A 26,216-nucleotide genomic window follows, 5' to 3' on the forward strand; every position below is an offset into this window, starting at 1 on the left:
AAGACCACGGCAATTGAATTCCTAGTGCTCTGGGCAACATGTGAGGCCTACAGAGAATAGTCTGACTTCTGGAGCAAATACTCTCTGAATACTTTTTTTTTTTTGTTTTAAGACAATTATAAAAGACCCCAAAACCATAATATCTCACTCCAAAAGGTAAAGAACAGCTAAAAGATTCATGGACCCAGCATGGCAAAAGCCCATCACTGCCGACTGCAACCTGCTTACTCCGGGCGTTAGGACGGCAGCAAAACATGGAAAGTGGAAAGAGTCAGTAAGGTGGGGCTGCCATGGAAGGCTCAAACTATTGGTTTAATGGTGTTATCCAAATTATTTTTTTGCTCTTCTATGTTCCTAACTAAGGGCTCTTTCACACTTGCGTTGTTCTTTTCCGGCATAGAGTTCCGTCGTAGGGGCTCTATGCCGGAAGAATCCTGATCAGGATTATCCCAATGCATTCTGAATGGAGAGAAATACGTTCAGGATGCATCAGGATGTCTTCAGTTCAGGACCGGAACGTTTTTTGGCCGGAGAAAATACCGCAGCATGCTGCGCTTTTTGCTCCGGCCAAAAATCCTGAACACTTGCCGCAAGGCCGGATCCGGAATTAATGCCCATTGAAAGGCATTCATCCGGATCCGGCCTTAAGCTAAACGTCGTTTCGGCGCATTACCGGATCCGACGTTTAGCTTTTTCTGAATGGTTACCATGGCTGCCGGGACGCTAAAAACCTGTTTGCCATGGTAAAGTGTAGTGGGGAGCGGGGGAGCAGTATACTTATCGTCCGTGTGGCTCCCGGGGCACTTCAGAGTGACGCCTGGGCGCCCCACGCGCATGGATGACGTGATCGCATTGGACACGTCATCCATGCGCATGGGGCGCTCTGACGTCATTCTGGAACGCCCTGGGAGCCGAACAGACGGTAAGTATACTGCTCCTCCGCTCCCCACTACTACTATGGCAGCCAGGACTTTAATAGCGTCCTGGCTGCCATAGTAACACTGAACGCATTTTGAAGACGGATCAGTCTTCAAATGCTTTCAGTTCACTTGCGGTGTTACAGATCCGGCGGGCACTTCCGGCAAATGGAGTACACGCCGGATCCGGACAACGCAAGTGTGAAAGAGCCCTAAGCAAATGTAACAGCTTTCCAATTAACTCACTTCATCTCCAGTGCCTGGTTTCTCAGATTTCACTGACGGTCACATGACCTGTGATGTCAGCTTCTCTCCCTGCTCTGATAAAGGTCGTTTTCAAGCGATGTCACTGTGCTGGCCACGCCCCCTTCACTGCCGTCTGCTCTATCCTAGGATTCTTAACCCCTTCAGCTGCACAGACTGGCTAGCTGCAGCAGGCAGTGAGGAGACAATTCGGGGCACTGGAGCTGACAGACTAGAGAGAGCATTGCACAAGAAGGTAGGGGGAAGATACTGTGTATTAGCAGTGTCATTATACAGCTGGGACTTGTAGTCCTACACATACAACATGCTGCAGAGTCTCCCAGCAGGCAGACATGTCACTCAGGGCAGCTCTTGTATTCACTCCCTTAGCAGAGCAGGGGGAGGGGCAGAGATTGTTTTTATTGCATGTAAACAATGGGCCAGAAAAGAACCAGGGAAATGAGGAAATATATATATATTTTTTGCATAAAACTTGCTTAGCTTACTCAGTTATATATTGCTGCCCATCAGATTTTAAGTGCTATATTATTTTTTTTCATAACTCAGACAACCCCTTCAACGATTTCCTTTTGTAGGATTTCTTTTCTTTTTAATTTTCCTCACATCTGGATTACTTTTATTAAACACATTAATATTGCAATATCTTAATCAGCAGTTCCTAATATTCTTCTCTGACCTGAATGATTACCCTCCACAACTCCGCAATTTTAAGACCGTTTTTAGGAGCAGATTTGGGAGCGTTTCTGCCTCAAAATTAGCTCCAAAAAATGCCTCAAAAATGTCATGTCAATAGGAAGCAGAACTTGCCTTTTTTGTTTTTTTAACACAAAGCAGTGTACCCTATCATGGGGCAGAATCAGCGCTGAATCTCCCATTAAGTCCTCTTTCACACTACCGTATGGCTATTTCAGTGCTTTGCGGTCCGTTTTTCACAAATCTGTTGTTCCGTTTTTTTGTTTCCGTTGTGTTTCAGTTTCCTTACCGTTTTTCCGTATGGCATATACAGTATACAGTAATTACATAGAAAAAAATTGGGCTGGGCATAACATTTTCAATAGATGGTTCCGCAAAAACGGAACGGATACGGAAGACATACGGATGCATTTCCGTATGTGTTCCGTTTTTTTTTGCGGACCCATTGACTTGAATGGAGCCACGGAACGTGATTTGCGGGCAATAATAGGACATGTTCTATCTTTCAACGGAACGGAAAAACGCAAATACGGAAACGGAATGCATATGGAGTACATTCCGTTTTTTTGGCGGAACCATTCAAATGAATGGTTCCGTATACGGAACGCAAAAAAAAACGGCCCGCAAAACGAAAAAAAAAAACGGTAGTTTGAAAGAGGCCTAAAATCAAAGGGAAGCAGAAAAGAACAGCTCCACGTAAGTTCATGCATTTTCCGCACGTTTTATGGTGCAGAACCGTGTAAAAAACCTCAAACTGAAAATGCAGCTTTGTATTGAAGCGAACACCCATTGCTTAAAAAAAAGGGACATCAAAAATGGATTCCAAGCTGATTTTTTAAGTGTGTTTTTCAAAATCAGTCGTGTGAACTGGCCCTCAGAGATAGAGAAAAGCAGCTTCAGGGAATTTATATCCCTCATGGCTGGCCTCGAGGATACAATCAAATGACACATACCCGCTATAGCATCTGTACTATGTAAATGGGACACTGACTGCTGTGGTTGTCAGCATTTTGTGACAGCCCCTCTCCTTTTAACAAGGGGTAATGCTCTCTAATTGTAATGGGGTACTGTGCAGCTGCCAGGAATGGTACAGAGCAACTTTAGGTATACATGACAAGTATTCAACAGAAGAGACGGTATTAAACCATATGGCGTCGTACCAAGATGCCAGTATGAAGGACAACTAGAATGGTGGTTAAAGGGAATCTGTCTACAGATCCGGAGTCCAGATCCCCATTACCCATCTGTCGGCACTTGCACTTACAGAAATTGTCAGGACTGACGTGCATGCATGAGTCCTCTGCATTATACTAGCAGATCACAGCAGTCCTGACAAAGTATGTCAGTGCAGCTTTGAGCACTGACATCGGGAGAAGGAGGAACATAAAACATTGTGATCCGGACTTCTTATGTGCAGTAGTCCAGAACTGTGCTGACAGATTCCCTTTCAATATCACATCCCCCCAAAATTACCATGAACAGAAATGAGATATATTAGCCCGTAAAAGACACAAAGGAACACCGGCAAGGTCTCCATAAGGAGAATCAGTGGCAATACTATTTGCACACCAGTAATGTGTCAATGATTTATCAGGAAAGGTTATAGTAGTCAGCCATCAGCATGTGCTAAAATGAAATTCAGCGAGAGTGCAGGAACAACAGAGCGCAATAACAATGCAGACGCTAACGGCCATTTGATATGAAGGACGGTGCTGGTGTTAGGTAATGCTTAACAGTATTGAGGAGGTATCTGAAGAGGAGAGAATTCCCAGGATATGGCCATTTTAGAGATGATCATACATTACGCGCATCAGGGGCCCATCAACCAGTTTATTACAGCTGGATGACACGTTAAAAACAGATAAACTGTCCATTTTTAAACGGACGTTCTCTTCACTGATGCCTTTCTGAGAAGCGGACATTAAAAACAGACCCATTCAATTGTACGGGGGCTATCGGTCAGTGAAAAATGTTCTATTTTTTTTTTACGTCCGTTTTTCACTGACCGTCAAAAAAACTGCCGTGTGAATAACCCCATAGACTACCATTGGTCTTAAAACAGACGTGTTAGCGGTTAAACGTCCATCACATGTCCGTTTTTTCACTGTCGTGTGCATGTAGCCTAAAGGTACAAACAAATCTAGGTTTCGTACAGTTTAACCCTCTTCTACCAGATTTATTAAAGCATGATTTCCAGCAGTTCAAAGGCTACTTTTAGATGATTAATACGGCTAGACATTCATTATTCATTGCCATACCTAGTCTAATAGAAATTGAACCAGCAGTGGATTTTATGGATACCAATGGAAGATCTCCAAATAGAACTGCTTGGCGGGGAGTTTCTATTAACCTAGAATTGCTTTTAACCCTCAAACTCTGAAATGGGTTAGACACCATGTCTATATCTCCATCACCTCGCACATCAATCATCGGATGCAGCAAGCTGAATAATGCATCACAAGTGTTACGAAAGCACCCAAGTATTCCAGGAGGCATGGCTGGTGGGGCAAACGTATATCCGGATATAGAAACTGCTACACAAATTGTGCGCTCACAAACCTAAGAGATTAGAGATCAGAACTTCTACAGGACTTAGAATAAAGGGCTGCACTGGGGGAATGGGAAAGGGTGTGTATTTCTCATTAATAGCAGAAAGTCCAGGTAGCGTCCCTAAGTACTGCCGCGAGTTAAAGTTAAGGGGTGCCCGTGATATATGAGCGTCACCTTACCTTCACACGAGAGATGTCTAGAATGAGGACTATTGGGGCAGGCTAAAACTAACTGACAGTAGTTCTTGGCCATTGCACTCAAGCCAAGTGCCTGCCTGGCAGTCTCGGGGGGTGGATTGGAATTAGTGCTCCCAGACGTAACCAGGATTTTAACTAAAGACTGAAAGAAAAGAACAAAACAGACATCTGGTAATCACAGCGTTGGCTTTACATGCATGGAGGGGGGCTAAAAATGACCTTACATAGTGTGAAAGCCTGAATGTATTACACGGGCAATGTCTGTGATGGCGAGAAAGATGTGCCCGTAGAAATATCCATTCTGGTCAGTAGATACTGCTTCTCTATGTACAGGGATAGTCTTTACATGATGAGGGTAGCGGGAAAAAAAGTCTTTTTTTTTTTTTTATATATGTCAAATGCCCACATAAGGGTACTGTCACACTAGCGTTATTCTTTTCCGGCATAGAGTTCCGTCACAGGGGCTCAATACCGGAAGAATCCTGATCAGTTTTATCCTAATGCATTCCGAATGGAGACAATCCGTTCAGGATGCATCAGGATGTCTTCAGTTCAGTCTTTTTGACTGATCAGGACAGAGATAATACTGTAGCATGCTACGGTTTTATCTCCGGCTAAACACTTGCCTGAATGCCAGATCCGGCATTTTTTTTCCATAGGAATGTATTAGTGCCGGATCCGTCCTTTTCGGTTTGCAATATGCGCAGACTGGTATAAATGTGTAAAAATATATAACGAATCTGTTTCTCCGGATGACAAATAGAGAGACGGATCCGTTCTTGCAATGCATTTGTAAGACGGATCCGCATCCGGATCCGTCTACAAATGCTTTCCGTTTGCATGCAGGATCACAGCGGACACGCCGCAAATATTGGCTGGTTACAACAACCCCACTCTTATCATCACAGTGAAGAATATGCAGCAGGAATAACTCAGTATTGCTTTTTTTCTGCACAAAAACTACAGTGTAATACAGTACCAGCAAAGTGAATGAGGTCTGCCAAATCTCATATACAGATTGTGTATTTTATTCATGCAGAAATTGACCCGTCAATTTTTCAGCAGATTTTTTGTGCAGTGCAAAAGAGGATATTGGGGCAATGTCGCACTAAAATTCCCCCCAAAAAATCCACAAGTAACAGGTGGATTTTGTTATGGAAAAGCAGAGAAATCCACATGAAACCAGCACGGAAATGTGTTTGGAAACCCGCACCAATGTGCAGGGAGAGCCTGAATATCTAACATGTCCACCGGACAGAAAATCTCTACTCAAGTTCTAGTAGCCGCCACATGTCAGACATCCCATAGCACAATTCTTGATGTGCTTGGCATATACAGGCGTAGCAAGAGCTAACCGCACTTATATCACAACGCAATGCTACGCAAATAGAGAAATGCGCTCTCTATACAGAAGGCGCTTGCTACATCTGCAGTTGCATACGTCTGGGGCATACATTTATGGGACACTCAATGGTTCAGCCAAACGTAATGTTGAAAAACTCCAGTTTTGGCCTTATGCAAACCGTGGATCTGCAAACCACAGATAATGGCAGTGTGCACCCGGCACTTTTCCATTTCGCACATCCTGCACTACTGTAGTACTGCCTCCTCTTGTCCACAATCTGGCCAAGAACAGGACATCAGGACATGTTCAATTTTTTTTGTGGAGCTACAGAACGGACCTACAGATGTGGACAACACTCAATGTGCTGTCCGATTCTTTTGCCGCCATAGAAATAAATGAGCCTGCATCTGATCTGCAAAAAATGTAGATTGGATGTGGACAAAAAATACGGTCATGTGCATGGGATCTTATAGTGTTCAAGGAGCATTTGAAAACATTAGTTACACCACTCCAATGGGCAGGAGGATAGCCCAGTGTATATCATTACGCATTTCTTCAGAACCGCTCATGTCGTTTTCAAAATGTTCTCATGGTGGACAACTGAGCAAGGTCAAGAAGGAACCCACCGCATCAGCCTATCCTCTTTCTAGCCTTGAATAGTGGTGCGGCCACCTGCATTTCAGAGTGAGTCGAGGGTTCATAGGATGTCATACTGGATGCCTGACAGAAGGAATAAAAAGCACTCTACACATAGGACTGTTTACGCCTATGCTCCATTGACTACCTAATTTGATATAAATGAATGACCTGAAAGCAGGCCTTATACTCATCAATTACTTCCTAATCACTTCCTGGTGTAACCAAATTCAAGACATAAACCTATCTCAAAAGTAGGGGAAGGACACGAGGCATTATATCGTAAGAGCACGATAAAATTTTATAACAATTTCATAGAACATAGAGATGTCCCTCAACACCTGTCAACCCCCCCCCCCCCCCCAGTGCCCTATCCAAGCGCTGACTAATAGTTAAAAAGTTTCTAGACACTACACAAATAAATGTACTCAAACATAAGATGAACCAAGAAGTAGCATCTGCTTTGACCTCTCTGTTCTTCTGATCCAACACAAACTGAGCACTGAGGCTCAAAATGAAAAGGTTCAAGTTTTTTTTCTGTTCTCCAGTTGGATCACAAGAATGGATAACTTAAAAGGGTTTCCTGAGACTTAAATACGGATGACTTCTCCTCAGGATAGGTCATCACTATCTGATCAGTGGGGGGGCTGACACCAGGGACCCCCACCAATCAGCTGTTTGAGAAGGCAGCAGTGCTCGTAGTAGAGAAGTAGCCTTCTCACAGCTTTCCCTAGGCCAGTTCCGACACGTTCATCTGTCACGTGGCCTAGGCGTGGCTCAGCCCCATAGAAGTGAATGAGGCTGAGCGCAGTACCAAGCACAGCCGCTATACAACGTACGGCACTGTGCTTGGTGAGCACTGAGAAGGCCACGGCGCTCACAGGAGCACCAGTGCCATCTCAAACAGCTGATCAGCAGGGGGTCCCCGGTGTCGGACGCCCACAGATCCGATACTGATGACTTATCCAGAGGAGGACAAGTTATCAGTATTTAAATCTCGGAAAACCCTTTTAACGCAGATGTGAAAAAGCCCTTACAAACATTGGGGGAAGAGTTACCAAACTGGTGTAAAGCTGCCAAAAATGAAAGGTGGAATCTGATTGGGCAACTAAGCCAGTTCTACAAATCTCCCCCATTATGTCTATTTTTCAGCATTTTCCAGATCAATGAATACAGCCAGTAATGTAAACCATGGAGGGTTTCATTCTGGTTGTTGCACCTACATCAAGGAACATGTACAAGTACAACTACTTGTATGTGTTAAAAAATAAAATAAAATACACAACTATAGCATAAATATCATATAAGTTCTTAAACTTAATAATAAAAGTACAGATGGAAACGTTATTACTGACTGTAATAATAGACGTGGAAGCAAAAAAAAAAGGTGTATTAAAGGGGATTCCCAAAGGATATTTATCACCTTTCAGGAGGATAGGTTACAAAAGCCAAATTGACATTGAATATAGCAACACCACGCATGGTCAGAGTTAATGGAACTAACACAGTAGGGTACAGCTCTGAATGGAGTAGCACGCTGCTGGCTCACCACTGCAGATGTTCAGCGAGGAGATACCCCCTATCTGCCGTGGGGGGGCTGGAGACCTCCATTTTGGTGCTCATGGGGGCCACAACAAGCAGACATCTATTATTCATTTTAAAACGCCATTACGCATTCCATGCTGCCACATCTAAAATGGGGCAGACACATATAAAACAAAACAAGCATGATAGTCGAGTACCTCAGTTTATTTATGAGAGGCCCTGTGGTTGGACAGGGAGGTCCCAGCAGTAGACTGCCCACCAATCTAATAATATCTCCTATTCTGTGGACAGGAGGTAACTTGAAAATACCAGGATATCCCCATAAGAATACTAGACATTAACTAGATTTTGAAAAGTTTACAAACCTTCCCATGGTGCAGATCTGTAGCCCCCAAGATTCAGCTGAATGCTAGTATCTCCTTCCTCTCTTGCTCGTCCCAACAACATCCAATTTTCCACAGCACTTTGGTCACTATCGGATGTTAGACACACTTCACTGACTGCCGCATCTTCCTCTTCTGAACTTCCTCTGATCACAAGAACTTCCTGGACAATCCCACCTTTGTAACTTTTGCCAGTGTCTGGAGACTTTGCTCCTTTAAGTTTAGACAACTTCTTCTTCTTAGGTGAGGCTTTAGGAGTTGATCGGTTCTCTGGCGGTCTTATTGCTGATGTTACGTTATACTTAGTCTTGGAACTGTACACAATGTCTTCTTCCAAACTGTCAGAAAGGATGACCACCGCAGAAGAGTCTGTAGCCCTTATATCATCACTGTCCGAAATCACAATCACAGATTTCTTTTCATGGGAGCTGGTCTTTAGGTTGCCCACTTTCTCCACAACATCATCCTCTTTCTCCTCATCATCCAGTAGGTCGCCCTTGCTGAGATCCTGGGAATAGTGCACCTGGCTATAAAGGTAGGTTTCCACCTCGCTGTCAATGCTCTCCTCACTGGAAGACTCTTCACGATACAGTTCATCTTCATAAGCAGCCAGGTCATCCTCATCATTAAACATAGTGAAGGAGGTTCTGTAGTAAATGTAACAATACAAATAGCCATGAAACCGGTCAGCTGGATAGATTTACTATTCAAAATGCGCTAGGTTGCGCAAACAAACTGGTACTGCAAAGTGTTTTTTAGACACTTTTCTAACCTTTTTACACTTTGCCCAGTGAGGGGCATTACTTAGCGGGAAGGGGATATGGTTTAAACACGCAAAAAAATACACCAAAATTTGAGCTCATTTTTTGCAGTAAAACTAACCCAACTAGGTGGCATAAAATGAGACAGTCTAAAGGTGCACCAGATTCCACATCCAATCTGTCACCTATTAATAAACGTGCCGTATGTGTTATTTGATCATGACGTCATTTGGTGACATCAAAGTTTCATTCTTGAAGCATGCAGCCAAAGCTTTGTAGGAAGACTCAGAGTCTGATGTATTCATGAAGGCTGCTGATTGACAGATGTCTCCCTATGTACAAAATCCCAAAGAAAGCTGTCAACTAGCAGCAGGAGGGGGAGAGACTGCATATCATCAATACAAGGGACACTTCTTGAGCAGTGCAGGCCGGGATCACACACCGAGCTTAACGGCCTCAAATATATAATAAATGTGCTTTCTCTAATATAAAGTATTCAGAGGTGGATAGATCAAAGACCCTCCTCACAGCCAAGGCTCTCAGGAGCATCAGATACTTAGGCACCTGGCTGGCGGCTGCAGGTACCCTCCTGAGTTCAACTGTACCGCCGTCTTCAGGACTGTAATACAGTTGTATACTGCAGCGGGGGAAGCAGTATTGTGCACTGTGGTATTTTGTTCTGCTGGGGCAGTATATTGTGCTGCACTGTGTTATTTGGTTCTGCTGTGGCAGTATATTGTGCTGTACTGTGGTATCTGGTTCTGCTGGGGCAGTATATTGTGCTGCACTGTGGTATCTGGTTCTGCTGGGGCAGTATATTGTGCTGCACTGTGGTATTTGGTTCTGCTGGGGCAGTATATTGTGCTGCACTGTGGTATTTGGTTCTGCTGGGGCAGTATATGGTGCTGCACTGTGGTAATTGGTTCTGCTGTGGCAGTATATTGTGCTGCACTGTGGTATTTGGTTCTGCTGGGGCAGTATATTGTGCTGCACTGTGGTATCTGGTTCTGCTGGGGCAGTATATTGTGCTGCACTGTGGTATCTGGTTCTGCTGGGGCAGTATATTGTGCTGCACTGTGGTATCTGGTTCTGCTGGGGCAGTATATTGTGCTGCACTGTAGTATTTGGTTCTGCTGGGGCAGTATATTGTGCTGCACTGTAGTATTTGGTTCTGCTGGGGCCGTATATTGTGCTGCACTGTGGTATTTGGTTCTGCTGGGGCAGTATATTGTGCTGCACTGTGGTAATTGGTTCTGCTGTGGCAGTATATTGTGCTGCACTGTGGTATCTGGTTCTGCTGGGGCAGTATATTGTGCTGCACTGTGGTATCTGGTTCTGCTGGGGCAGTATATTGTGCTGCACTGTGGTATCTGGTTCTGCTGGGGCAGTATATTGTGCTGCACTGTAGTATTTGGTTCTGCTGGGGCAGTATATTGTGCTGCACTGTGGTATTTGGTTCTGCTGGGGCAGTATATTGTGCTGCACTGCAGTATTTGGTCCTGCTGGGACAGTATATTGTGCTGCACTGTGGTATTTGGTTCTGCTGGGGCAGTATATTGTGCTGCACTGTGGTATCTGGTTCTGCTGGGGCAGTATATTGTGCTGCACTGTAGTATTTGGTTCTGCTGGGGCAGTATATTGTGCTGCACTGTGGTATCTGGTTCTGCTGTAGCAGTATATTGTGCTACACTGTGGTATTTGGTTCTGCTGGGGCAGTATATTGTGCTACACTGTGGTATTTGGTTCTGCTGGGGCAGTATATTGTGCTGCACTGTGGTATCTGGTTCTGCTGGGGCAGTATATTGTGCTGCACTGTGGTATTTGGTTCTGCTGGGGCGGTATATTGTGCTATACTGTGGTACTTGGTTCTGCTGGGGCAGTATATTGTGCTGCACTGTGGTATCTGGTTCTGCAGGGGCAGTATATTGTGCTGCACTGTGGTAATTGGTTCTGCTGGGGCAGTATATTGTGCTGCACTGTGGTATCTGGTTCTGCTGGGGCAGTATATTGTTCTGCACTGTGGTAGTTGGTCCTGCTGGGGCAGTATATTGTGCTGCACTGTGGTATCTGGTTCTGCTGGGGCAGTATATTGTGCTGCACTGTGGTATTTGGTTCTGCTGGGGCAGTATATTGTGCTGCACTGTGGTATCTGGTTCTGCTGGGGCAGTATATTGTGCTACACTGTGGTACTTGGTTCTGCTGGGGCAGTATATTGTGCTGCACTGTGGTATTTGGTTCTGCTGGGGCAGTATATTGTGCTGTACTGTGGTATTTGGTTCTGCTGGGGCAGTATATTGTGCTGCACTGTGGTATTTGGTTCTGCTGGGGAAGTATATTGTGCTGCACTGTGGTATTTGGTTCTGCTGGGGCAGTATTTTGTGCTACACTGTGGTACTTGGTTCTGCTGGGGCAGTATATTGTGCTGCACTGTGGTATTTGGTTCTGCTGGGGCGGTATATTGTGCTATACTGTGGTACTTGGTTCTGCTGGGGCAGTATATTGTGCTGCACTGTGGTATCTGGTTCTGCAGGGGCAGTATATTGTGCTGCACTGTGGTAATTGGTTCTGCTGGGGCAGTATATTGTGCTGCACTGTGGTATCTGGTTCTGCTGGGGCAGTATATTGTTCTGCACTGTGGTAGTTGGTCCTGCTGGGGCAGTATATTGTGCTGCACTGTGGTATCTGGTTCTGTTGGGGCAGTATATTGTGCTGCACTGTGGTATTTGGTTCTGCTGGGGCAGTATATTGTGCTGCACTGTGGTATCTGGTTCTGCTGGGGCAGTATATTGTGCTACACTGTGGTACTTGGTTCTGCTGGGGCAGTATATTGTGCTGCACTGTGGTATTTGGTTCTGCTGGGGCAGTATATTGTGCTGCACTGTGGTATTTGGTTCTGCTGGGGCAGTATTTTGTGCTACACTGTGGTACTTGGTTCTGCTGGGGCAGTGTATTGTGCTGCACTTGACCCTCCTCCTGACATATCGGGCATGCTGCAGATTGCCTCCATTCTCTTTTAAGGGAACCTGTCACCATGAAAATGTGACCTAATCTGTAGGCAGCATGTTATAGAGCAGGAGGAGATGAGCAGATGGATGTATAGTTTTATGGGAAAAGATTCAGTAAAACTTGTATTTTAGTCATTTACATTCCTGCTCATTCTGGGCTTTGAAGACAAGTAGACGGTCCTATCGGTGACTGACAGCTATCTCTGTATACACAGTCATAGATGGTGGGTTGTCAGTCACCGATAGGACCATCTCCTTGTCTTCAAAGCCCAGAAAGAGCAGGAATGTAAATGTATAAAATACAAGTTATACAGAATATCTCCCCATAAAACTATACATCAATCTGCTCAGCTCCTCCTGCTCTATAACCTGCAGCCCGCAGCTCAGACACCATGTTCAATGTGACAGGTTCCCTTTGATATATTCATTAAAGGGGTATTCCAGTTATAATAAGTTAGATTTGTGGGGGTCCTACTGCTACAGATTAGTGGGGCCCCATAGTCTGTGGAGTGAAATGGACGGAGTGGCTGTTCGGGAATGCATGTTGCTACTACATGCATGTCTATGGGAGCACCAGATATAGCCAAGCGCTGTACTCCGACCTGAAGACACAGAGACAGTTGATTGTAATGGGGAAGCAGGGAGCTGTCTGCTCTTTGCGTCACCATTCAACCCAACTGCCGGCACTCCCCAGCAGGCACCATGCGGTCACGCATCATGTGGCTGGTCTGTGCAGGAGGAGCACGTTCATCCTACTCAGCCCAGCGGAGCGACGTGCACCCTTTCGTGCTGCTGGGGAGCGCAGTATGTGCTCCGACCATTGGGAAAAGGCCTAGGTGAGAATTCTATGGTTTTTTTATTTTTTATTTTACTAATAAAAGGTGGAAGTACTGAAAAGGGGGCCTAACTACAGTGAAGGGGGCACAGTGTGTCCATCCCTACAGTGAAGTGAAGGGGGCACAGTGTGTCCATCCCTACAGTGAAGTGAAGGGGGCACAGTGTGTCCATCCCTACAGTGAAGTGAAGGGGGCACAGTGTGTCCATCCCTACAGTGAAGTGAAGGGGGCACAGTGTGTCCATCCCTACAGTGAAGTGAAGGGGACACAGTGTGTCCATCCCTACAGTGAAGTGAAGGGGGCACAGTGTGTCCATCCCTACAGTGAAGTGAAGGGGGCACAGTGTGTCCATCCCTACAGTGAAGTGAAGGGGGGCACAGTGTATCCATCCCTACAGTGAAGTGAAGGGGGCACAGTGTGTCCATCCCTACAGTGAAGTGAAGGGGGCACAGTGTGTCCATCCCTACAGTGAAGTGAAGGGGGCACAGTGTGTCCATCCCTACAGTGAAGTGAAGGGGGCACAGTGTGTCCATCCCTACAGTGAAGTGAAGGGGGCACAGTGTGTCCATCCCTACAGTGAAGTGAAGGGGGCACAGTGTGTCCATCCCTACAGTGAAGTGAAAGGGGCACAATGTGTGGGCATATCTACGGTGAAGGGGGCACAGCTACAGTGAAAGGGGCACAGTGTGGGCACAGCTACAGTGAAAGGGGCACAGTGTGGGCATACCTACAGTGAAAGGGGCACAGTGTGGGCATACCTACAGTGAAGGGGCACAGTATGCCATACCAATAGTGAAGGAGACAGTGTGGGCATAACTACAGTGAAGGTGGCACAGTGTGGGCATAACTACAATGAAGTGGGCATAACTACAGTGAAGGAGCACAATGTGGGCATAACTACAGTGAAGGAGCACAATGTGGGCATAACTACAGTGAAGGAGCACAATGTGGGCATAACTTCTGTGTGGGGGCACTAAGGGGTTTGAGCTGGATTGGATGTGTATAGATACGGAGAGGGTGGAGTTAGAGTTGTGCCTTAGTATTAAATAAAATTGCAGCTATTGTCCCTCTTTGGCGGAGGAATGTCAATGCCAGGTCTCCCTGCTGTGGTGGGACTACCAGGCCACAGCGATGGCGATCAGGTCAGGACCACAGGCATATGATGTGTAGCCATATGGACACAGTGACCAGTCATAAAGCATTTCTAACTTTTATCAGAGAGAACAGGGTGTGAACCAAATAAAAAGTTCTTCAGGTCCACGACAAATCTAATATATGTAACTACACTGACACCACCTAATACACAGCGAGATCACAGCAACAGGCAGAACATATGCGGCTGCCATGGCATTCTGGGAGTTGTAGTTTCCCAGGCGGCCGCTCCATCCAGTCACACACACTGTAATAATGGTACCTGGCGGATGACAGTCCGCTTCCCGGCTGCACATGTGGGCTCAAGTCATTAACAGGAAGTTCCGAGGGGAAACAAACACACATCCTGCTGCACGTGGGAACCAATGTCACAGTCAGAACGTCCCCCTGGAAACAACATACAGTTCCTCTAGTTCCGCAGCCAGGAGTTCCTAGTATGTGACTAGTATGGAGATGCTCCTGTATGATGTCATAGAATAAGGCGGAGTCTCGTCATCCATGGGGCGGGGCCTCGGGATTTGTAGGAGATTCTACAGAGCAGGTTATTGGGGAGAAGAGCAGAGGCAGCAGGTGGCTGTGTGGAGGAGAACAATGATGTTACTTTTACTTGGGGGCCCGTTTACAGGGGCTGAAGAGAGGAGGAGTGATCTTTGTACTGGAGACTGTATGTTTGAAGAGGGGGAGTGATATTATTTACATGGGACTGTATGCTGGAGGGACTGAAGGTGGGGGAGTGATGTATTTTACATGGGACTGTATGCTGGAGAGGCTGAAGGTGGGGGAGTGATGTATTTTACATGGGACTGTATGCTGGAGGGACTGAAGGTGGGGGAGTGATGTATTTTACATGGGACTGTATGCTGGAGAGGCTGAAGGTGGGGGAGTGATGTATTTTACATGGGACTGTATGCTAGAGGGACTGAAGGTGGGGGAGTGATGTATTTTACATGGGACTGTATGCTGGAGAGGCTGAAGGTGGGGGAGTGATGTATTTTACATGGGACTGTATGCTGGAGGGACTGAAGGCAGGGGGAGTGATGTATCTTACATGGGACTGAATGCTGGAGGGACTGAAGGCAGGGGGGAGTGATGTATCTTACATGGGACTGTATGCTGGAGGGACTGAAGGCAGGGGGAGTGATGTATCTTACATGGGACTGTATGCTGGAGGGACTGAAGGCAGGGGGGAGTGATGTATCTTACATGGGACTGTATGCTGGAGAGGCTGAAGGTGGGGGAGTGATGTATTTTACATGGGACTGTATGCTGGAGGGACTGAAGGTGGGGGAGTGATGTATTTTACATGGGACTGTATGCTGGAGAGGCTGAAGGTGGGGGAGTGATGTATTTTACATGGGACTGTATGCTGGAGGGACTGAAGGCAGGGGGAGTGATGTATCTTACATGGGACTGAATGCTGGAGGGACTGAAGGCAGGGGGGAGTGATGTATCTTACATGGGACTGTATGCTGGAGGGACTGAAGGCAGGGGGAGTGATGTATCTTACATGGGACTGTATGCTGGAGGGACTGAAGGCAGGGGGGAGTGATGTATCTTACATGGGACTGTATGCTGGAGGGACTGAAGGCAGGGGGAGTGATGTATCTTACATGGGACTGTATGCTGGAGGTACTGAAGGCAGAGGGGAGTAATGTATCTTACATGGGACTGTATGCTGGAGGGACTAATGGCAGGGGGGAGTAATGTATCTTACATGGGACTGTATGCTGGAGGGACTAATGGCAGGGGGGAGTAATGTATCTTACATGGGACTGTATGCTGGAGGGACTGAAGGCAGGGGGGAGTGATGTATCTTACATGGGACTGTATGCTGGAGGTAGGGCTGCAATGATTACTTGAGTAAATCGAGTAAGGCTACTTTCACACTAGCGTTCGGAGCGGGTCCGTCTGATGTTTCATCAGACGGATCCGCTCCTATAATGCAGACGTTTGGATCCGTTCAGAACGGATTCGTCTGCATTATAGTTTAAAAATTTTTTTCTAAGTGTGAAAGTAGCCTGAACGGATCCGTCCAGACTTTACATTGAAAGTCAATGGGGGCGGATCTGTTTGAAGATTGAGCCATATAGTGTCATCTTCTAACGGATCCGTCCCCATTGACTTACATTGTAAGTCTGGACGGATCCGCTTGCCTCCCTACGGCCAGACGGACACCCGAATGCTGCAAGCAGCGTTCAGGTGTCCGCTTGCTGAGCGGAGGCTGAACGCTGCCAGACTGATGCATTCTGAGCGGATCCGCGTCCACTCAGAATGCATTGGGGCAGTACGGATGCGTTCGGGGCCGCTTGTGAGCCCCTTCAAACGGAGCTCACAAGCGGAACCCCGAACGCAAGTGTGAAAGTAGCCTAACTCAACACAAAAAAATCCTTGTTGCAAATTTGCTGCATCGAGGATTTGTTTGTGTCATGTGACCATGGAGCGTTAGTGAAGCGCTTGCTACTACTCACGCTCTGTGGTCACTCACTGGCCCACACCACGCTGCACTGGATCCTGACACATCGTCAGGACATGGCACACTTAAGCGCGCACTATGACCTGACGCTCAAGACCTGTGGAATGTCGGCAGCGTCCCTACAGGAGAGGTAATAGAAAGAGAGAATCCAGCTTCTTGTGGAGTAAAAAATAGTTTTTTATTGGCTCATCGTATAAAATCCACCAAAATCACAGGAAAAAGGTGTACAGTAACATGTTTCGGGCTACAGAATCCGGCCCTTCATCAAGACACGTGTCTTGATGAAGGGGTAATGGGAAAAGGGGTAATGATGTATTTTACATAGGACTGTATGTTGGAGGGATTAATCGATTACTCTAATAAGAAAAAACTAATAAAAAAGAACGTAAAATGTCATCAGACCTCTGTGCCATCAGCTCCCCCCCAGTGCCATCAGTCCTATGTGCCATCAGCTCCCCCCATGCCATCAGCTTCCCCCCTCAGTGCCATCAGCTCCCCCCCAGTGCTATAAATCCTCTGTGCCATCAGCTCCCCCCATGCCATCAGTCCCCCCGTGCCATCAGTCCCCCAGTGCCATCAGCTCCCCCCCATGCTATCAGTCCTCGGGTCATCAATCCCCCAGTGCTATCAGCTCCCCATGCCACCAGCCCCCCCTCTCTGCCATCAGTCCTCTGTGCCATCAGCTCCCTCCAGTGCCATTAATCCTCTGTGCCATCAGCTTCCCCCATGCCATCACTCCTCTGTGCCATCAGTCCCCCAGTGCCATCAGCTCCCCCAGTGCCATTACTTCCCATGCCATCAATCTTCAGTGCCATCAGCCCCCCCTTCAGTGTCATCAATCTTCTGTGCCATCAGCTCCCCCTATGCCATCAGTCCCCCAGTGCCATCAATCCTCTGTGCCATCAGTCCCCCAGTGCCATTAATCCTCTGTGCCATCTGTCCCCAATGCTATGAGTCCTCTGTGCCATCATCCCCTCCGATACCAGCGTGCCCTCAGCTCCCCCAGTGTCACCATCTCCGCTCCTAGTCTCCAGCAGCCCTTTAATACTTACCTTTCCTGTAGGGGCGCCGCTCCACAACTCCTCGGTCTTCTTCTCCGCGCGCTGCAATGTTGTCCTGATGTCACGCAGCGTCAGGTCATAGTGCACGCAAACGTGCACTATGTCCTGACGATGTGTCAGGAGGACAGTGCAGCGCGCGGCCCGGCGGGTGACCATGGAGCGGTGAATAGTAGCAAGCACTTCACTCCCGCTCAGTGGTCACATGACACAAACAAATCCTCAATGCCTAAAATTTGCATCAAGGATTTTTTGTGTCGAATTAGGCTACTTTCACAGTAGCGTTAAAGTTTTCTGGTACTGAGTTCCATCATAGGGGCTCAATACATAAATCAGTTTTATCCTTATGCATTCTGAAAGGAAAGCCATCCGTTCAGTATGCATCAGGATGTCTTCTGTTCCGTCCCTTTTGCTGCGGTATTTTCTCCAGCCAAAATTCCGGAACACTTGCCGGATTGCTGGATCCGGCATTAATTTCCATTGACATTTATTAATGCCGATCCAGTACCAAGTGTGCATGCGCAGACCTTTAACCTGTTTAGGACATAGGGTGTACCGGTACGCCCTAATGTCCCGATCCTTAAGGACACAGGACGTACCGGTACGTCCTATATATTTCCGATCACCGCCGGGCAGTGATCGGAAGAAGGTGCCTGCTCAAATCATTGAGCAGGCACCTTGGCTAAATGCGGGGGGGGGGGGGGGGGGGGGGGTCGTGACCCCCCTGAGGCATCGGTGCTTCCTTCCTGTGACAAGCCTGTGAGATCCAGCCCCCTGGATCTCACAGGCCGGAAGCTGTATGAGTAATACACACAGTATTACTCATACAGCCAATGCATTCCAATACAGAAGTATTGGAATACATTGTAAAGGATTAGACCCCCAAAAGTTGAAGTCCCAAAGTGGGACAAAAAATAAAGTGAAATAAAGTTTCCCCCCCCAAAAATTAAAAGTTTCAAGTAAAAATAAACAAAAACGTAATTTTCCCGAAATAAAGTAAAAAAAAAATTGGTAAAAATTGGGAGGGGGGGAAGTAGACATATTAGGTATCGCCGCGTTCGTGTCGATCGGCTCTATAAACATATCACATGACGTACCCCTCAAATGAACACCGTAAAAAATAAAAACTGTGCTAAATAAAAAAAAGTGTCACCTTACATCACAAAAAGTACAACAGCAAGCGATTAAAAAGGCGTATGCCAACCAAAATAGTACCAATCTAACCGTCACCTCATCCCGCAAAAAATGAGCCCCTACCTGAGACAATCGCCCAAAAAAAAAACAAAAAACCTATGGCTCAGAATATTGAGACACTAAAACATAATTTTTTTTTTGTTTTAAAAAAGCTGTTATTGTGTAAAACTTACCTAATATGTATACTTTTTTTTTTATTTATGTATCACCGCGTCCGTATCGACCGGCTCTATAAAAATATCTCATGACCTAACCCCTCAGATGAACACCGTAAAAAATAAAAACTGTGCTAAATAAAAAAAAATTGTCACCTTACATCACAAAAAGTGTAATAGCAAGCGATCAAAAAGTCATATGCACCCCAAAATAGTGCCAATCAAACCGTCATCTCATCCCGCCCTACCTAAGATAATCGCCCAAAAACTGCAAAAACTATGGCTCTCAGACTATGGAGACACTAAAACATGATTTTTTTTTTTCAAAAATGATATTATTGTGTAAAACTTACATAAATAAATAAAGTATACATATTAGGTATCGCCGCGTCCGTGACAACCTGGTCTATAAAAATACCACATGATCTAACCTGTCAGATGAATGTTGTAAGTAGCAAAAATAAAAACGGTGCCAAAACAGCTATTTCTTGTTACCTTGCCTCACAAAAAGTGTAATATAGCGCAACCAAAAATCATATGTACCCTAAAATAGTACCAACAAAACTGCCACCCTATCCCGTAGTTTCTAAAATGGGGCCACTTTTTTGGAGTTTCTACTCTAGGGGTGCATCAGGGGGGCTTCAAATGGGACATGGTGTCAAAAAACCAGTCCAGCAAAATCTGTCTTACAAAAATCGTATGGCATTCATTTCCTTCTGCGCCCTGCCATGTGCCCGTACAGCGGTTTACGACCACAAATGGGGTGTTTCTGTTAACTACAGAATCAGAGCCATAAATATTGTTTGGTTTGGCTGTTAACCCTTGCTTTGTAACTGGAAATAAATTATTAAAATAGAAAATCTGCCAAAAAAGTGAAATTTTTAAATTGTAACTCTATTTCCCATTAATTCTTGTGGAACACCTAAAGGGTAAACAAAGTTTGTGAAATCGGTTTTGAATACATTTAGGGGTGTAGTTTCTAGAATGGGGTCATTTTTGGGTGGTTTCTATTATGTAAGCCTCACAAAGTGACTTCAGATCTGAACTAGTCCTTGAAAAGTGGGTTTTTGAAAATTTCTGAAAAATTTCACGATTTGCTTCTAAACTTCTAAGCCTTGTAACGTCCCCCAAAAATAAAATGTCATTCCCAAAATGATCCAAACATGAAGTAGACATGTGGGAAATGTAAAGTAATAACTATTTTTGTAGGTATTACTATGTATTATAGCAGTAGAGAAATTGAAACTTGGAAACTAGCAATAACGCTAGTGTGAAATTACCCTTACTTGATTCAATCGAGTAATCGTTTCAGACCTAATGTCAAGCCCGCTTCTACCATGAGAAGGCCTGAAGCCCATGAGGCAGTAGAACGGTGCAGGTGGTCGTGATAACATCATTACAAACTCCTGCATCACACCATGGGCGGCGCAACAATGCCGTCACGTGCCTAGATCATCACGCTGCCTGTGACCTGGCGCAGGAGGTTGGGGGGATGTCATTGCGAGCGCCGGATACAGGTGAGTATAACGTTTGTGTTTCTAAATATGTCTATGTATGGCACCATGGGGTTAATAGAGCATTATATATCAGAGCATTATACTAGAGGGGGAGGGTATTATATATGAGGCATTATACTACAGGAGGAGATCATTATATATGGGGCCTTATACTAGAGGTGGGGGGGCATTATATATTTGGGCATTATACTAGAGGTGGAGAGCATTATATATGGGGGCATTATACTAGAGGGGGAAGAGCATTATATATGGAGGCATCTTACTAGAGGGGGGAGTATTATAATACAGACAGCACTATAGGGAGACATTATAATGCAGGTGAAGCGCTACAGTGGTCTAATACAAATAGGCACTACACGGGTTGCATTATACATAGTGGCACTATAGCATTCTGTCTCCTTGTTGGCCCCAAGTGTTTTTTGTTTTGTTTTTCTTCTAAATGGGTATTTATATAGATAGGTCTTAGATGATTGTGACTTTTTCAGTTTTTATCTCTATTAACGAAGTTTTTTTTTTTTTTTCCCAGCCTATGAACACTCAGCATTGTTACAGTGCCCCCACTTACAGTGCACTGTCCAAGAGCTTGGAGAAGTAGAGGAGTGGTCGGTGAATCTGATAGCCTGACATATATATTCACTGAACAGCAGCCCCAGCTTCCCTTCCTGTATTGATGCCAGCATCTCTCCCCCAGGATTATAATGCCAGCTTTGCCCCCCCTCCCCCCAGGATTATAATGCCAGCATTGGCCCCCATTCCCCCCAGGATTATAATTGGGGATGAGCGAATCGACTTCGGTTCATCGGAGCCAATACATTCTAATACTGTATGGAGCTCCTGCTCCGTACAGTATTAGAGCGAAGTTTTACGTGAATCAACTTTGGATGTTTCATCCGAAGTTGATTTGCTCATCCCCAATTATAATGCTAGTATTGCCCCTCCCCCTCCAGTCTTATAATGCCAGCATTGTCCCCCTTCTTCAGTGGTGGTAGTGATATTATTTTCAGTGTAACTAATTTAATTTAAAAAGTGGCTTTAGTTTAAAGGAGTTCTGCAGTTTGTTTAAACTGATGATCTATCCTCTGGATAGATCATCAGCATCTGACCGACGGGGGTCCGACACCTGGGACCCCCGCCGATCAGCTGTTTGAGAAGGCGGCGGCGGCGCTCCAGCAGCGCCGCGGCCTTCTCACTGTTTACCGCTGGCCCAGTGACGTCACGACTAGTATCAACTGGCCGGGTGTGGCTAAGCTCTGTTCACATGAATGGAGCTTAGCCCCGCCCAGGCAAGTTGATACTAGTCGTGATGTCACTGGGCCAGCGGTAAACAGTGAGAAGGCTGCGGCGCTACTGGAGCGCCGCTGCCTTCTCAAACAGCTGATCGGCGGGGGTCCCGGGTGTCGGACCCCCGCCGGTCAGATGCTGATGATCTATCCAGAGGATAGATCATCAGTTTAAACAAACTGCAGAACCGCTTTAAAGATTTATACTGTTAAAGAGCAGCTGTCACCATGATCAACCTTATTAAATGGAATGTCGCCTAATTTTACTATATGTAACCCGTGGAAATACAATGTAGCGTTACATAATATAAATAAAACCGTCCCTCTTTCAGGAGCGCCTCCCCCTAAAAGGAATCTGCCACCACGGTCTTGGACTGTTATATATGAGTAGTCCTGCAGATAAGGAGTCCAGATCGTTATTTTCCTACTTCCTTCAGTTCCTCCGCTGTCAGCACTCAGAGCTGCATTAAAATACAGTTTTTAGACCGCCGTGCTAACCCTAACAGGAGTCTTCTCGATTAGCACGGCATGGCAGTCCACAGTTTGTATTTCAGGGCAGATTTGAGTGTTTAGTGGCATAATAGGGAGCATTAGAAAAAACTGGTGATCTGGACTCCTTATCTGCTGTACTACTCACGTATTGCTGTATGTAATCTTGCTGACAGATTCCTTTACCTTACATAATGCCCTAGTAGGGTTGATCAAGGTGAATTAAATGAGCCCTATGTTACTGCAATCTCCTGTATGGTTGTCGCAAAATCTTTTGCAAATGAGGTGCTCAGAGCACTGGCAGGCTGTCACGGATGATGTTGCAGATAGCTGGAAGTTATGAATAAACGTCCGACTGGCTTGATCCCAAACTAAGGAGCATATAGGTGACCCCTATAAAACCCTAAGGCCCCTTTCACACGGGCGTTGCGGGGAAATGTGCGGGTGTTCACAGAAGTTCGGGCTTGGGATCGGTGTTCTGTAGATTGTATTATTTTCCCTTATAACATGGTTATAAGGGAAAATAATAGCATTCTGCATACAGAATGCATAGTAAACTAGCGCTGGAGGGGTTAAAAAAAAATAAAAAAAATTTAACTCTCCTTAATCCACTTGATCACGGCCCGGCATCTCCTTCTGTCTCCTTTGTTGAATAGGACCTGTGGTGAGCATTAATTACAGGAACAGGACCTTTGATGACGTCACTCCGGTCATCACATGATCCATCACCATGGTAAAAGATCATGTGATGACCGGAGTGACGTCATCAAAGGTCCTTGACCTATAATGAATGCTCACCACAGGTCCTGTTCAGTAAAGGAAACAGAAGGAGGACATCGCGATCAAGTGGACTAAGGTGAGTTACATTTTAAAAAAAAATTTTTGAACCCCTCCAGCGCTATTTTACTATGCATTCTGTATTCAGAATGATATTATTTTCCCTTATAACCATGTTATAAGGGAAAATAATAATGATCGGGTCTCCATCCCGATCGTCTCCTAGCAACCGTGCGTGAAAACCGCACCGCATCCGCACTTGCTTGCGGATGCTTGCGATTTTCACGCAACCCCATTCACTTCTATGAGGCCTGCGTTGCGTGAAAAACGCAGAATATAGAGCATGCTGCGATTTTCATGCAACGCACAAGTGATGCGTGAAAATCACCGCTCATGTGAACAGCCCCATAGAAATGAATGGGTCAGGATTCAGTGCGGGTGCAATGCGTTCAACTCACGCATCGCATCCGCGCGGAATACTCGCCCGTGTGAAAGGGGCCTAAGAGCTCACCCTGACTGCTAAGCACATACAAGGGTCTCAAAGGTAGACGATTGTATGCCCCCGTACCTAGACTGTGTGACACCTGAAAACCCTATAATAGTGAGGGGACACGACCACCGGCTCCCTGCACTTCATATGGAGGGAGTCAGGGTCACCTAGAATCAAGCCAGCAAGGAAACACAATACAAGAAAGGACTTATCTGAACAAGCAGCAGCAGAAGCCTCCAGCAGTGAACACTTCAATCCAGGAAGTAGTATAAACCGCAAAGTGAGGCAGTATGGGAGGGAATATAAAGGAAAGAGGATTAGTCTAAATAGGTGACACCTGGGAGAAAAAAAATGAGATGAGAAAGTGAAACCAAAACAAAGAACATCATGCAAGAGGGAGAGAAGGACGTCTGTCAGACCTTCTCACAGAAGTGGCGGTGACACAGGCAGGCCTAGCCCCTCAGAGCACCACTTCACCTTCTCCTCCCCCCCATTACAATTCCTGTCATGTCCTGTTTCACAGGGTCAGGCATATCCATTGTTTGGAAGCCCGGCCCTGAAATCTTGTGCTTGCCTCTGTGAGATTTATCGGCACATATATACAGTTGATCTCACAAGGCACTCCCAACTGAGACCTGCACTACGCAAGCGCCGATGTTGGTTTTTTATGTTTTACAACTTTTACAGAGCATTTTTTTTTTAATCCTGTTTCGTGTCACCATTTTTGGAGAGCCATCGTTTTTTTATTTTGAGGAGACTGACATCATAATAGCTTACCTAGTGCAGATCTCACAAGACTTCAGGGCCAGGCTTCTGAACAATGAGGATGCATGACCCTGTCAAATCAGACCATGAGGGTAATGGCGATGAGGGAGAGAGGAGGAGGTGAAGCAGTGCTCTGAGACTAGGCTAGCTCCGATCACCTAATTTGCATATGAATAAAAGTAAAGATTTTGCTGCGACCATACAGGTTATCCAGGAATTGATAAGGATTTACTATCCTCAGGATAGTTCTTTAGTATCAATTGGGGGGGTTCCAGTACTCCTGCCGATTAGCTGTTTCAGGGAGCCGCCGCGCTCACCGCTTAGCTGGCTCCCTGGCTGCTCTCCAAGGACAGCACAGTATATCGTATAGTGGCTGTGCTTAGTTTTGCAGCTCAACCCCATTGACTTTAATGTCATTGGCCTGGAAAGAGGTGTTGGACCCCCACCGATCTGATATTAATGACCAATAATGATCAGTTCTGCCAGGCGGTATGCATGTTTTAATACGGTGATCATGGCATGGTGACCGATGCTTGTTAAGTTTTATATTTAAACATATTTCTATCTGTCTTGTGTGGTTTGTGGTTATATATTTTAATAAAACAGTTGGATGAGAAAGACGGAACAAGACTACTTTCACATCTGTGGCACAGGTTCAGACAGAGAATAACCTGCCTGAGTTCTCAGATGCTACCGGAATGCCTGCCTACTCTTTATTAGAGGCCAATCTTCTGAGTTAACTGGTTTCCTCTTAAAACCGGACAACCCCTGTAAATGTTTACTTGGCTATGTACCTCCATTCTGTCACTAAGGACCCCAAGTTGTCTGAATTGTTTAGGGTACTTGCACACGTTGTGGAATATACTCATTTTTTTATACGTGGATTCCCTTGCACTTGTGAAAGGAGTGAGCAGCAGGTCAGCATACTGATTATAACCAAGCCAAAAGATGAGAAGCGGCAGAGCTACAATCATTCACCCTTAAAAATATATATTGTATTGTATTTATACAATAAAGATTTATTTTTAAGGGTGAATGATTGTAGCTCTGCCGCTTCTCATCTTTTGGTTTGGTTATATAAGGAGACAGTTGTGGACAGTTGGTATGTGTAGGGACTGGTGTGCTGCCAGTTCTATGTGAGGAGACAGGTGTGAAGTATTTTTAGGTGTAGGACCGGTGTTGTGGTGGCAGAAGCTGAGTGAGAAACCAGAATTCTACACCTTTACATAAACATTGTTATTTAGTTCTAAAAATTCATCTAAGCGTTTTGTAAAACTTTTTCTGCTGTGACCACGTCCGTAGGTTGACTAATCCACATATTTACACTTCTTACAGTAAAGAAGCCTTGACGCTTCTGGAGACTCCCCTTCTCTTTTGAGAGTTTTTTTTTTACATATGAACAGCGTTTTACTATATTCTTTGTATGGACCATTTATATATTTGTATATGTATGTTAATTATGTCTCCCCTTGGATGCCTCTCCTCAATACTAAATAAATTTAAAGAGGTTTTCCAAGATTTTTATACATATGAGCTATCCTCTGGATAGGTCATCAGTATCTGATCGGTGGGGGTCCAACACACGGGACACCGCCGATCAGCTGTGTGAGAAGGCACCAGCACTCACAGTAGCTTTTTATTTATTATATGCGCTTATATAGCGTTACTATATTCTGCAGCGCTTTACAGACATTAGCATACAACTGTCCCCAATGGGGCTCACAATCTAAGGTC

At 45.6% G+C, this 26,216-nt stretch overlaps 1 protein-coding gene across 1 annotated transcript in view; it reads right to left on the minus strand.

Moving 5' to 3' along the window:
* The window catches only part of ZCCHC7 (zinc finger CCHC-type containing 7), a 161,733-nt gene extending 147,064 nt beyond the window's left edge, over positions 1–14,669 (minus strand). The window contains exons 1-2 of the mRNA XM_040417362.1: positions 14,547–14,669; positions 8,513–9,177 (exon numbers count right to left, since the gene is read on the minus strand). Coding sequence (XP_040273296.1) covers positions 8,513–9,177; positions 14,547–14,629 — 748 coding nt within the window. The 5' untranslated portion in view covers positions 14,630–14,669. The remainder of the gene's footprint in view (positions 1–8,512; positions 9,178–14,546) is intronic.
* Positions 14,670–26,216: the final 11,547 nt, after the last annotated feature.

Source organism: Bufo bufo, chromosome 2 (genome assembly GCF_905171765.1).
Source record: "Bufo bufo chromosome 2, aBufBuf1.1, whole genome shotgun sequence".
Classification (NCBI taxonomy): domain Eukaryota; kingdom Metazoa; phylum Chordata; class Amphibia; order Anura; family Bufonidae; genus Bufo; species Bufo bufo.